Below are 14,257 nucleotides of genomic sequence, written 5' to 3'. Positions count from 1 at the left end.
GAGTATTGCCAAATACTCATCAGCAGTGGTCTTGCAAATAATTCTTGTATTTAATTTTAATTATTCGTTAATAATTTTTTGAAACTGCAAGTACCAGGAATCGAACTCGTGTCCTGCCAAATTTGAAGCTCAGGGTTAGCGCACCTTAACCAACTGACCAACTGAGCCGTACTTGACTTTTATGTTCGCACATTTTTCTATGTTTTATTAACAAATTCACTTGTTGTATTGCATGATATATATATTATTTCTTGTATATAGAACCTTCTAGGAACGTAATACTGAGAAAGTCATGCTAATGTTATTCCACGAGTCGCAGGGGCGAATAAATAAATATTTAAGTTTTAAAAAATATATTAATTACTTTTTGAGTCACTTGTAATGCGCCTGCTGTCAGATTTAGATGCTTTTCAGTTTTCTTTAATTCCTCTGTTTTTTCAACTAAATTTAAACTAACTTCATTAAAGATTTTTTCCTTATTCAACAGCTCATCTTTAAGCGCTTTTAATAGTAACATTTTTTCATTTAATTCGCGATGTTGGGAGTCCATCTTAAGCGTCATTTCATTATACGTTTCTTCAGCTAAATAAATGCCATTCTTATCACGCGCAGCCATTAGATCTCGTTTTAATTTATCTATTTCTTCAGTATACTCCTTCAGAACCGTCCGTTTTGTCAATTTTTGATTCACCTCTGGTTTATTTTGTATGTTTTTAGCACGATGTGCATATTCTAAAGTACTAAGCGTCTCCTCAATATCTTTATGTCCTGGTGATATTGTGGCAATTATAGATGTTTTTGTTCGACCACCTTAATTAAAAATCAAAATAAAAATTTACAATTTATCATACAAAAAAAAAATGTATTTAATTTACCTAAAGATTCCTGTAACAAACGAGTAAGTTTAGACTCACGATATGGTACGTGTGGAGTACGCTCCACTAATGCTGTTATAACACGTCCTAACGTCAATAAACTTTGATTGATGTTAACTGTTTCCCTGACCCGAATACCCTTTTCATTTCCAGCTTTTGATACATTTTCACTACCCGCCAAATCAACTAAATTTAGTTTGCCTATTTTAAGCATTTCTTCTCCATCGATACCATTCTCACGTATATGAACTAAAATCGAAAACACTGTGTGCGATCGTGATGATTGGGCATTCATTAATGTTGTAGCAGTTTTTCGTCGTTCTTTGCCTTTTTCTAACAACTTATATACATCGTCCTTGCTGTGAACTGGTATTTCTTCTAGACCTTGTATAATAACGGAACCTTTTTTGGTGCTATCATCAAAAATACGTATTTTGACACTATCATCGGATGACAACAAATCACATAATTCCTCATTATATAACTCAAGGTACGATATACGCATAGAAAATTCCAATGCCATTAGCCTCAATTCATCAAATAAATGACTTAAAGCTCTTGGTATTATACCAATTTCAGAGTCCTACCATACAAATATGAAAAAAAAAAATATATAAAAAATTTCTTAGTGTGAGTAACTAAGTCGTATATAAGCAATAAATTAGACTTCACTGGGATAACAAAGAAAAAAACATTAAAAATAAAAAACACTTTTTTTAAAAAGTTTTGTGTGCAAAACAAGTTTTAACCTTTGCTTTCAATACTACACTAACTCATATCTAAACATACAAAACATAGATATCAAATAGAGGTATAGACACATACCCATTTTGGCAAACTGTACAAATTTAATTAAAATTGATTATGAAATATAGGCACTTACGTCTTCCCATGATGATTTCAGCTCTGCACATTCATTGCCAACCATTGTATGTGTTTTTCCGGTACCGGTTTGACCGTAAGCAAAGACAGTACAATTATACCCAGAAAGAACTTCTTCGATCAATGGTGCTACCACAGTACCATACACTTCATGCTGCCTAGAATCTTGGCCAAAAGTCCGATCAAATGTGAATTTTTTCGTTAATTTAGAATCTAAGGCATGTCTCGCTACAATTTCTCGCGGTGATACAACATCGACAACTTCAGTTGAACGTATGCAACGTTCCCGTGCATTTAATGGTCTATAAAATACATTATTTATTTAATGTTAACTGTATTTGTTGCATGATTACCTGACGCGGACATAAACTTGTATATTCTGATTTGACGCTTTACGTTGATTTGCATTCATGCTTGTACCAGCAGACGTATTCATCGCAATTGTCAATGTAAAGTTTAACAAAATCCGCTTACTATTGGAAAATTTGCGAACAACTAAACTCACTAGTATTTTCACCTTCTTCTTCTTCAATTTAAAGTAGCCGTTGCGCTAAACGGCTTGACATTTAATTTTCGCTCGAAGCATATTTTTGGCTGTAGTTCACATTTCAGGCGAAAATGTCATGGTTGTATTTTATTATTACAAATTTGCACTCTACTCTTGGTAGATCTGTAATAATTTACATTAAACATTAAACATTAAAAATACAATACAGTAAACAAAAGCAATAAAAGTTAATACGGTAAGAGAGATTGTGAGAGTGAACCGTCATGTATGTTATGCATTTTATGTTCATATTTCGATTGCAAATACATGTGCAAGTTCGAGTAAATTGAGGTAAAGTAAATTGAAATTTCTTAGGGATTTTTTGCACTGCACTTATGTAAATAATTATTTATTGCAGTTATTTATTATTTTTATTTATTAAACATCTTATAAAATTTTCACAATTGTAACACCTAATTTAGTTAATTACTTACGTAATTTACCCTACTCGAAATTCTGGTAAATATCAACATTCGCTGCCATACCAACATAATTTACTATTTCCCATTTACCATCAATTTACTCGAACTCGAACAAATGTTAATAAAAAATGTGTATTTAAAAATCTTGCGTTATATTTTCAATGAAGTCACTGGCTAAGCAGTTAACACTTGTTCTTAATATTATGGAAATAACATTTGAAATATATTTGTGATGAAATTTATAACATGTTTACATTACGAACTTTGCTAAAGTTGATTTCCAAACGTCAACGTTCACATTATCGTTTGGGGTTTTCATATTGACAATTGTTGCTTTTTTTAATCTATTGATGAGCAATCAGCTTGAAACATTATTATGGAAAGCTGAGTTGGTATTTATAAATTAATATTGAAAAATGTTTATTCTTTTCAAAAAAATAAAATAAACAGAACAAAAATGCATAATAGAGGTATTCAGGGTGTTTGTGCATCGTTGAGTGTGCATCATTGCAAACTCAAATAATCGTGAACACATTTTGTGCATATTAGTCTTGAATAATAGTCTTGGTACACTTTTTGTTGCCACAATTCCGAATATTTTTGGCCAGCAGCTCCGATATTGTTGCAGATAAAATAAATATAAAATCAAATAATTGCACAAAATTACAAAATGACAAAATCAAAAAAAACGACAGTTTCACTAAAGTATTGTCCAGTGAACAGTAAAAAAGTAGTATCATTCACAATAGAATCTTGAAAATCAAATATGCAAGAGGTAATTGGTGTTGAAAATATGGTCTTGAATATTGTCTTGTAAAATAAGTGGCGAATTATAAGAGAGAATTGTTTTTGTAAAATCAAATAATTTTGCACATGCAACGATGCACAGACATCCTGAATACTCTTATTATATATGGAATTTTGAAAATTCTTTTGATTGGCATATAAATCTCAAATCTCTGATACGCATTTTTCAAATCATACAAAAGAAATTAGCAAAAACTGATTTTTGAAAAAATTTATTTTTAAAAAAAATCTAGAATAATATACATATAGTACAATACAAAAAAATATATATATTCTTGTATATCTTTATATAAATCATTATATATTTACGTATCATACATGCATGCAGTTAAATTTGCCTATTTGATTAGTATCAAATATAAAAAGTAGTGACGGAAACATTTTAAAGGCAACCCTGATAGCTTTATGACATTTGACCGCAATTGAAATGTGTTTTGTGTTTTCAATGTTTGAAATAAAATGGGCAGCACGAAGAAAACCAAACCTGTTAAACAGAATAATAAAAAACAAATAAATCGCACTCAAAAAAATACACATGTTAATGTTGGAAAATTAAAACAAATCAAGCAAGCCAAAAAAAATGTAAGTAATACATAAGGCACAAATGCTTCAATAAATTAGCAATGAATTTTCTTACAGGCAAAACAACAAAAGAATGAGCAGAAGAATCTGGTAAAGGCTCAAAAAATTGCAGAAATCAAGTCAGAACGTGATCGGGCCAAACAGGAAAAAGAAGCGAAAATAAAAAATTACAAAAAGAAGCGATTAGATAGAACAAAAGTTTTAAGTAAAAAAACCAAACGTGGACAGCCGTTAATGAAGGATCGGATGCAGTTATTGTTGAAGCAAATTGAAGAGATGAAAAAATCTTAATAACAACAATTTGTTTTCATAAAATGATATAATTGCATCAAAAACTCTTAACAATTATGTATCATTTGAAATGCGCTGAAATTTATAAATATAAAAACGAAATATATGGATCTTGTATTCTGCATTGCAATAAAACTGGTGGACATATTTATTAAAAGTAGATTAATCTTATATTTCTTGGTAACATAAATAAATTATGTTATTTATGTTATTTCATCTGTTTTTGTATGTGCTGCTGGAACGAAATGTATGTATTTAAGAACATATTCTCTTACATTCCTAAAGTTGTTAGATTTTAACAAGATTAACTGTGTCAATAGTGTTCTATTTTTCAAGGGTGAAGGTTTCCTTATCTGGGAACAATTTTAAAAAATTATCGACAGCCATTTTTCTAACGTTGAATTGTAATTGTTACTATTAATTGAAAAAACTACTTGCGTGAAGCATAGATTATTTATCTTCAAATTTCAATTTGGACAATCTAAGTAAACCTTGCAACTAAAATAAAAACATATCTGCATAGCTTCATACATAGAAAAATTTTTGTTTTATAAAAATGATATAGTTTCTAAAACAAATAGTTTTCATTTAGTATAAATTTTCCGACAGCACATTTCAGTATTTCTATTTAATTTCCATTACAAAATTTATCAAAAATGGCGCAAAATTTTCTGTACATGTTCGAATTTGTGGTCGATGACCTATTAATAACGCGACCGAACTGTTGCGCTCCAGAGGAGTACCCAACATGTTGCGAAATTTCATTTCGGTCTAGCGTTTTCGTTAACATTTGTGATCGCGAATTTGGTCAATGCGTAGATATGTGTGCACCAAAACTTGGTAAATGTTGTCTATTTTCTTTGGAATCTCCCGTTACTGACAAGGATCGACTATTAATCCATATATATAAGAAAAAGACAGAGAAATGCAAATTTTTAATTGGTGCAACAGATTTGGCAATAAAAACGCTCTTCGATAAGGTTACTGAGAATTTCAATATTGATAACCCGAATTGGGAAGAGTCGCTAAAACATACAGAGCCAATGCCAGATTTCAAAAAAGGCAAAGGAAATGATGGAGGTGAAAATAAAATATATAAACAATTTTTTTTTTTGACATTTATGTGCATATATAAATTGAAAATAATTTTTAAATTATAAAATATATTTTAAAGGAGAGGAAAACGGTGGTGGTGGTAAACCTCGAAGTTCTAATGTTGTTGATAATGATTGTGAAGATGAAGATATGGGTAGACGTGAACAATTTTGTCCGGCCTCGGAACTTACAAAACGCTTGTTACCACTTTTTAATATGAAAGGTGCACAAACAGGAAATATTGTTTTGATAATGCGTTTGGTATGTAACGGTCCCGCAATTGTATCCAGTTTTCCTTTCTCTCGATTTTGCTCTAAACCATGCGATCCATGTAAGAAACCACCGAAGAGTGCTAAAAACTGCAAAGAACCACCACCAAATCCCCTTGATGCAATATGTAAGAAGCCTGAGAAAAAAGCACCACCAGTTCGCAGATATTTTGGTTGTAATGCTGAAAAAGGTTGTCCGTTTGACGAGTGTGAAGACTATTGCGATCGTGGTGAAATAGGTACAACTGTTTATTTTTACCAATATTAAATTATTATTAATTAATTTGGTAATCTAGAGTGTCCGAAACCATGTACTCCTAAAAAACAGAAAGCAGCTCCCTGTAATGTGCCAAGTAGTTCTTCAGGATGCTCTGACCAATGCCCACAAGGTAAGATTATAATAAATAAACTTTAATATGAATAGATAAAATTAATGCATCTTAAATACTAAAAATTATTGTGACAAATCGTCATAACGCTTTGTGGCTATGTATTTTATTAAAATTACTATATTTTAACTTTAATTCGTATATCAATTTCGATAATAAACTTCCACAAGTTCTTACAGCTTATTTATTTATTCGATATTGAATACATAGTTTTCGTAGTCGTTGTTATTAAAAAAATTCAAAGAATTAACATTTGTTGAGATTCATAATAACATAAAAATGTAACTGAAAAGTACAGTAAAACAGGGTGCATGCTAGGGTCGCTGTAGCTAATTTGATGGAAAGAACTCGTAAGTAACCGACGATCAGGCGTTCAGTATTGTTTAATAGTAAAAAAATTCAGAAATTCTAATTTGTATTATTAAAAATTTACTGTTATAAATAATTAAGAAATAACTATTTCTGTCTAATATTAAATTTAAATCCAATACTAATACTAATTTACAAAAATTGTTATTTATATTTATTAATGACATGTAAAATATGTAATTATTCACAAAATAATTGATAAGATAAGAAATGTCATCCACGGTCAGATTGCTTCGTTCCGTTGGGAATCAGTATGTACTTTATACTCTACATGTATTTGATGCGAATTCAGATATTTGGATTATTTGATGCTGAATAGTATTTATTCGGGTATTGCTATCTTAATGCGATAAAGGGGCTTAATAGATGTGATGTTCTTAGGAGCTTTATCGGCGGTAGCATAGCTACTAGTAGAGCATCCCAAGCCGGTAAGATAACTGTTAATATCGAAGCTAAAAGCAATCCTCAAATTTTCAGCGTCTGTTACCAGAGCTCCGGCTTAAAGCGGACATCTGTACTTGGATCAAGCGGATTAAGATCAAAAGTCAATGGAAAACCACTGAAGTGCATGTCCCATGATATCATATAACAATTGAATTACAACTACAATCATGACGCTCAGTCTCCGGGAATACAAGGGTGCTAAGAATCCCGAAGGTAAAACAAAACAGACTTTGAACATTGTAGCCTGGAATACTACTAGAAGCTAATATGAATCTGGAAAATTAGTTAGTATAATTTAAGAAATGAAAGATAATATAGATACACTTAACGTAAGCGAAGCATGATAGCTCAACTGTGGGGAACCCTTTTCTCAAAACGCAAAAGTTTATTATTTTCGCAATCGAAACAAAAATCATTGTAATGGAATTGGCATACTACTGAAAAAATATATTGCAGAATTTGTCATTGAATTTATTCCCAAATCCGATAGGTCTATGATGTGTGAAAATTAATGAATGACAAACCACTTAATATAAATATTATTCAAGTATATGCGCCAAACGCGGACAAAAGTGACGACGAAAAAGAATCTTTTTATGCATCTATCTTTATATCCATTTGACGCTCTCGACAACATTATCAGAAATCAAATAGACTTCATTCTAATCAATGATCGCTTCTGCGCTATAGGTAATAAAATCACAACTATCCTGGGGCAGATATAACTTCTGATCACAATCTTCTAACAATAAAAATCTGTATAAGACTAGCATCAAATGACAAAAAAAAGCCAAGACTTACACTCAGAAAAACTAAGAAATAACGACATAAAATGTTTATTACAAAATAAAATAAATTAGCGCATTGATATTATTGATTCTGGAAACCTAGAAACTATATGAAAACAACTCAAAACAACGCTTACATCTGCATCCAAAGAGAATCTTGACTGAGAAAAGAAATCATTGGATGACCGAAGATATAGTAAAATTATTAAATGAACGTCGTCAGTATAAGAATATACAAAATATACAATAACATACAATATAATATGTTGTTGTTGTTGTTGTTGTTGTTGTTGTGATTTGAGTTAGTGCTATTGCGCACTTTTACTCTCTTGTGATTGGGGGGGCTTATCCCTGCCCCACACTAATCTAACTATACTAACTATACTAGAAACATTATTATTTATATATCTTCTAACTGATGACGGACTCTAGATCAGTATATCTTTCTGTGCGTCCTGAGGTAGACTTAAACAATATACTTGGTAATTAAATAGAGACATCAGAAAATAAAACCGTATGACGAATGGCGAATGTTAAGTAATTGAACGATTACAATCATTACATGATGATTCTCGAAATTCCATGGCCGGACCATATTACAAAAAATGAAGTTTTACGAAGAATAAACTGTGATTGCAAATTGATAGCAATTATAAAGAGAAGAAAAACAGCCTACCTAGGGCATATTATGAGAAATCCAAAACATGAGCTATTCCAAATGATTATTCAGGGAAAAATCTAAAGGAAATGCGGTATTGGTAGGAAACAATTTTCATGGCTGCAAAACATCCGTCAATAGACCTTAGAAGTATAGCTGGATGCAGAGAAAAATATACAGAAATTGCAAAAAATTTTTAATTGTAATAATTTAATGTTAATTTAAACAATGTAGTTTTATGTTATAAGATCACCAATATTCGAATATTATTCTTCAAGTAAAAAAAGAAAGTAAATAATATTATACCCCATGCACAATTAAAGAGCAGTCGCTTTATACAGTCGCTTTATTTAAAATATCAAAAATGTGATTAATAAAATGTAATAATTCATGGGGCATAGCGGCGCTTGGGGAAACGGATACTAAGAAGAATTCAGTAACACTGGATATGATAGAACAACGGACGCTGGTGACTGTATTTAATATAATTGGCCAATGATAAGAATTCCCAGCTGCTTTTGCCAACGACTGCAGTTTAATCTTGCTTTAGGCATTACTTTGGATATTGTATAGAATGCTATTGTGTGTTTAAATAGCAGTTGGTTATGTTATTCCGTCTTATATATTATAATCTGTAGGATACAAAAATATAAGCGTTGAACTTATGTATGTATAGTATCGAAAACTATTAAGCAGCAATTAAAGAATATTCCATCATATGCAATAATTATCCACAAATGACTATGATACTTTTAATCAAAGTTTATAATTAAAGTTTATAATAAAAGTTTATAATTATAATTTATATAAATCTGTAAAAATTTATTTATTAAAACTATTAAATAAAAGAAAATCACTTTTATTATTTATTTGCTGATTAAAGCCTTATTTTGAACTATTTTAGCTTGTCCACAACAACGACCAAAAGGTCGCCAAACATCTTGTTGCCCAGAGGAAGATACTCAAGCATGCACTTGCTGCTGTACCTGTGATGAGTGCTTAGATGAGTGTGAAGCAGGTAAAAAAATTAAAAACATTTTGGAAATGGATCGTACCCTTTTTTGTTATTTGCACTGATGCTTTAGTTTACAGTTTTCAATGAAGATAATACAGTTTTTTTTTGATAGAATATTGTGAACCTAATGCTTCAATGTAAGGCACCAAATAAATTATATATTTTTGTAAGGATCGCAAAATAGTAAGTTATCTTCTTTTAAATCCTAAACAGTCAAAAATGATAGTTTTTGATAAAAAAAAAATACGTTTAAAGCATTTATGAGCAAATTTAAACATAATTTAAACTTCTATGGCTGTAATAATCTAATTCAATCTTTACTAATATACTTTTCAATAATATTAAATTATAAATAATACGTGCCGATCTCAAATTAGGGTGCGATTCGTATAAATTTTGCTCATAAGAAGCGATTTTGAAATTAATTTAAAATTCGTTTTACGTTTCATTATAGCCAAGGCTAGAGCATTACGGAAATTGAACTACATTATAAAAAAATACAGTAATGGAAACTAGAAATACTCAAAATTAATCTCCATAGTTTAACTATAGCCATTCAAAATTTATTGTGTTTTCAAAATTATATTTTCAAACTCAAATCCATAACCATGTAAAAATGTAGTAATATATTAAATAAGAAGGGTATGTTCTATTCCAATAAATGTATATTTCATTTGTAGTATACTGAAAATAAAAATTTGTCTGCTTCTTTTTCTGTTCATATATATATAAGGAGGAGAAGAGGAGGAGAGTAGTGAGTCTGATCCGTGCTTACCAAAGCCAAAATGTCCAAAACCAAAGCCTAAGCCTAAATGTACATGTATAAAACCGTGCTTTATAAATCCTACTAAGCCAGATCCCGGTCCTGAAGCATATGATGAATTTGAAGCTTGTCTTAACGGCAGTGGTCTTACCATTCGTGTACTCAAGGACACACATCAGGTTGAAAGTGTAAATGATGGTGAGGATGAAGGGTTAGATGATAGTGGTAGTGAATGTGATAAACCAAAGGTATGTCAAGTAATTATTAGTAGAAAACTGAACATGTTTATATATGTATATACATATTTATATATTTATATTGTTAGAGTTCAAGTAATTGTGATCTAAACCAACTTTTACAAAAAAGTTCATTTGCAAGAAAATATGTTAAGCGTCGTACTGGCGGATTCATTCATAACAACCCGAAAATTCCAAAAATTCGTGCCAATATACGTTATGCTGGTGATGATTTCTGTTGTCCTGGTGATTATCATGTACCCTGCACAAAAATAAAGGAAATTTGTGACAATCGTGACAATAAAGTTGAACAATATCGTAAAAATACTGGTGATAATTGTCCAACAATACCAGCACTTAAACCAACCGATACACGCAATTGTTGTTTACAAGTAAATCCACAGGAAATACAAAAAACATTAAAGGGTATAAACTATGATGTCAATAAAAAAGGAATTGAGGTAAATATAAAAGACTCTTTTTTTATATAGTTATATTATTATATGATTTATAATATATATAAGGGTTTTAAAGTCAGAGTATTTGAAGTGCAAGATTAAAAGTAAACAATTCGGCTGTAAATTACACCTACCGCAAAACTTCAAATTAAAGTTTCTGATTGATAGCTTGGAAATGTTTATTCGTATTTATAATATGTAAAAGAGTTAAATAATATTTAAGTCTTCTAAGTGATGAGGCAAACGAAACAGCTGATGATTTTTCCAATAATTATTTCAATCTGCATCTGCTAGAGACTTATCAACTTCTGAAGTATATGCTTTAAGAATAACATCGCTCAAACAGTTTGCACTTGTCTGTAAAACACATTCCGAAGGGGATATTTTAGATCTACCACATTAATTATTTGTATCGTTACAAAATTGGACATTAGGAATTCTTTTTAAATGTAGATAATCTATACTTTAGCACTACTTCTATGTTAAAAAGCTATTGGTAAGAAGCGGGGGCCACAAAAACTCACAATTAAATGACCATATAAAAGGTTATTATAAGGCCTACAATGTTATTCCATCACAGTATAGTGGAAGGGCTTCGAACTATATGGTATTCAATAGCATACCATGTTCAGAAGAGAGAGTCAGCATACCATGTTCAGAAGAGAGAGTCAGCTTGAAAGTTGAAAGTGGTGAAGGCAGTGGAGTTTTGTCGAAGGAAATCTGTATGTTATAGGCTTTTTGATCACTGCAGTGTTTTTTTTGGCGAAGGCGATCGCTATTAGGAAGCTATAGCTTTTTTGAAAATAAATGTATTGAATAGGAATGTATACATATTATCAGACAGTCAAGCTGCTCTTAACTCCTGTGTTCAGTCCAATTTATATCCAGTGAATTGTCGATGGTCTTTGACTGACTGTTGCTGAATGAGATTTTGACTCAATTTAACATTTCTCTGTTCTGGGTTCCCGGTTATAGGAATATTTTCGGCTACTGCAAGACTTACAAGGCAGACAAAGTGTTTCAGGTAATCATTCTAGGCATACCGCTGACATCGTGTTTTGTTAAAACCTTTCTGCATTGAGGAATTATAACAAGATGGAAGCTCTTAATAATATGTAAGCAAGTTTGCCGCGTTCCATCTAAAATCTAGCAATCTCAACAAAATGTCTAGTATAAATATCTTATGGTAGGTTTGTTGCCGGTTCGCAGCCATTTATAAAATAAATCATGCTAAAAGATTGAATCTCTGTATAATCATTCCAGCTATAGGTAGTTAGCAAACGTGCGGCATCGATTGACTATGTTAGGGGCTTCCTTTTTTGAGGATCTTCTAGAACCTCTCTTTAAAAAGTATTTTAATTTCTCGTTGGAGATCTGATTTGGTAATCATAAGTTAAGGAAGCACCGTAGTTAATTATTAATAAAAACTTGATAGTGCGACTAAATAGTTGTGGTGAACGTATCATAATGACTACTGGTGAATACTATTTTAATATTATTATTTATACTTAATCATATCTATTTACATTAAATATGAAACAAGAGTAAAGGAAAAATGTGATTTTTCTTGATTCTATTAAAATGTAACTGTAATGGATGAAAAATTTAAGTAGATTTTGTCTGCTTGGCAACTGCAATTGTATCTGTTGCATTCAATTTTCTTATTACCACAAATAAATCACTGTAGCATAGCTTAAAATTCAAACAATGGTGCATTGCAATCGATTCAAATTTTTTCGACTTACAATAGGAAAATCCAAATACAAAAAAAAAAAAAAAAATAAATAAATTAAACAAGTCACTTTTATGTAACCATAAACTCAAGCAGTTGCAGTTGCAGTTGGTGGTTGGCAATTTCGTTTATAAAAGTTTAGGATGAAAGGAAATTACTTTTAACGTACGCATATGAAAAACTACTGAATACTTACTTCTTCGGTGTATGGCCTAGTTTTTATGTTGCATAAACGCTCCAATTATTAGAGAATGCATTTTCATGCAAAAATATTTACATGCAGTTTGTATATTTTTGGAAGGAGTCTAAAGTAAAATAAGTTGATATAACATATTCATGAGTTTTTCATTTACATTTTTTTGTTAATATTACAAAATAATCGCTTTACACATTTGTCATTTGCACATCAGGTTTGTTACAAGACATGCGAAGATACCGATAGTGATGTTTTCTTAGTCAAACTTGGTAGTAAGCAAAAAAGTCGTAATAAAAAGAATACCATTGAAATTGAATTGAAGACTCCAAAGCAACCATTTGTAATGCCCGTTCGTACCGTCACAACAGAGACTCAAATACGTGAAGCTGAACTCGATGCCGAATTAAAGGGAGTTTGTGGTAAGAAGAAGAAGGGAAAGAAGGGCAAGAAGAAGAAGAAGAAGTAAACGATAATATTTGTAAAATTCTTGGTTGTTGCTCCATATTTTTTATATATATATACATTTCTTTAATTTCAAAAACCAAAAAAAAATAATTTTTTAATTACTTGATCACAACAACAAATAACTCATAGTAAATTATTATATTACAAACAGAAAAATAAACAAAAAAAAAGACTTCTATTAATTTTACCATTAATTTATAGAACAATGACTATTTTTTATATATGGATATACATTTGTATTCATAACATTTTCATAATATGCCTTTTTATGTTTGTAGTAGCTTCAGTTACATTTTAATTACAATTTAATTCCTTCCAAATTTTATTTAATTTACTTTCAATTATGTATATGAAAATAACTCTGGATTTAGTATATAAAATTATATTTGTATATACTTTGTACATGATCAATAAGGAACAACGATTTCTTTATATCCAATTTTATACATATATACAATTTTAAAATAGCACAACAAATTAATAATTTTTATATATATTTTTATATATATTTTTATATACATTTTTATATGTTTTTATATATATTTTTATATAATTTTTATATAGATTTTTATATATATTGTTATATATATATTTTTATATATATTTTTATATATATCTTATATATATATTTCTTCTGTACGTGTGTTGACAGTGAACTCCTCCTAAACGGCTGAATCGATTTTAATCAAATTTTTTATGTGTGTTCAAGTGGATTCAAGGAAGGTTTAGATTCACAATTTGGCGCACTGGATAATGTCTTTTTAATTAATTTTTTATTTTTTGGTATCCATGTACATTTATATTAGAAATTTAAAATTTATTCATGCTTACTTTGATTTGTTTAAAAAGTTTAAAATCTCTAAAATGAATCATAAAACTGCCGTTGCATAGCTTAAATGCATTTAAATTCCGCAGTATAATTATAGGTGAGCCAATTTTTAATTTTAAGTTATGTAGTGGTATTCCTGGTAACT

The 14,257-nt window shown here is 30.1% G+C and overlaps 3 protein-coding genes across 3 annotated transcripts; 2 read left to right on the top strand and 1 right to left on the bottom strand.

The window, feature by feature from the left end:
• Nucleotides 1–361: 361 nt before the first annotated feature.
• Nucleotides 362–2,396, bottom strand: LOC119681343 (kinesin-like protein Klp61F; the record flags this gene model as incomplete). Its single annotated transcript, XM_038094510.1, has 4 exons — nucleotides 2,111–2,396; nucleotides 1,759–2,059; nucleotides 876–1,458; nucleotides 362–810 (listed from the first exon to the last, which is right to left on the bottom strand). Coding segments are annotated over exons 1-4 (1,416 nt in total), but the record flags the coding sequence as incomplete, so codon positions are not given.
• Nucleotides 2,397–3,935: 1,539 nt separating this feature from the next.
• Nucleotides 3,936–4,512, top strand: LOC119668325 (thyroid transcription factor 1-associated protein 26-like). Its single transcript, XM_038077796.1, has 2 exons — nucleotides 3,936–4,115; nucleotides 4,173–4,512. Exons 1-2 carry the CDS (start codon nucleotides 3,993–3,995, stop codon nucleotides 4,404–4,406), a joined length of 357 nt encoding a protein of 118 aa, XP_037933724.1. The 5' UTR covers nucleotides 3,936–3,992; the 3' UTR covers nucleotides 4,407–4,512.
• Nucleotides 4,513–4,992: 480 nt separating this feature from the next.
• On the top strand, nucleotides 4,993–13,318 carry LOC119668323. The gene is made up of 7 exons (XM_038077794.1): nucleotides 4,993–5,486; nucleotides 5,581–6,009; nucleotides 6,067–6,159; nucleotides 9,323–9,436; nucleotides 10,167–10,444; nucleotides 10,522–10,893; nucleotides 13,033–13,318. The coding sequence occupies exons 1-7, from the start codon at nucleotides 5,063–5,065 to the stop codon at nucleotides 13,282–13,284; spliced, it is 1,962 nt and encodes a 653-aa protein (XP_037933722.1). The 5' UTR covers nucleotides 4,993–5,062; the 3' UTR covers nucleotides 13,285–13,318.
• The last annotated feature ends 939 nt before the right edge of the window (nucleotides 13,319–14,257 follow it).

This window comes from Teleopsis dalmanni, chromosome 1 (assembly GCF_002237135.1).
Source record: "Teleopsis dalmanni isolate 2A chromosome 1, ASM223713v2, whole genome shotgun sequence".
In the NCBI taxonomy this organism is placed as follows: Eukaryota; Metazoa; Arthropoda; class Insecta; order Diptera; family Diopsidae; genus Teleopsis; species Teleopsis dalmanni.
The sequence above is the reverse complement of the archived record's forward strand: the minus strand, read 5'-3'. Positions and strand labels throughout refer to the sequence as shown.

What these genes read in the sequence shown, in the direction of transcription:
- LOC119668325 (XM_038077796.1), top strand. Translation starts at nt 3,993, where the DNA reads ATGGGCAGCACGAAGAAAACCAAACCTGTTAAACAGAATAATAAAAAA. An exon ending in TCAAGCAAGCCAAAAAAAAT is followed by an intron (nt 4,116 to 4,172) that starts GTAAGTAATACA and finishes ATTTTCTTACAG; the next exon opens with GCAAAACAACAAAAGAATGA.
- LOC119668323 (XM_038077794.1), top strand. Translation starts at nt 5,063, where the DNA reads ATGGCGCAAAATTTTCTGTACATGTTCGAATTTGTGGTCGATGACCTA. An exon ending in AGGCAAAGGAAATGATGGAG is followed by an intron (nt 5,487 to 5,580) that starts GTGAAAATAAAA and finishes TATATTTTAAAG; the next exon opens with GAGAGGAAAACGGTGGTGGT. An exon ending in TTGCGATCGTGGTGAAATAG is followed by an intron (nt 6,010 to 6,066) that starts GTACAACTGTTT and finishes TTGGTAATCTAG; the next exon opens with AGTGTCCGAAACCATGTACT.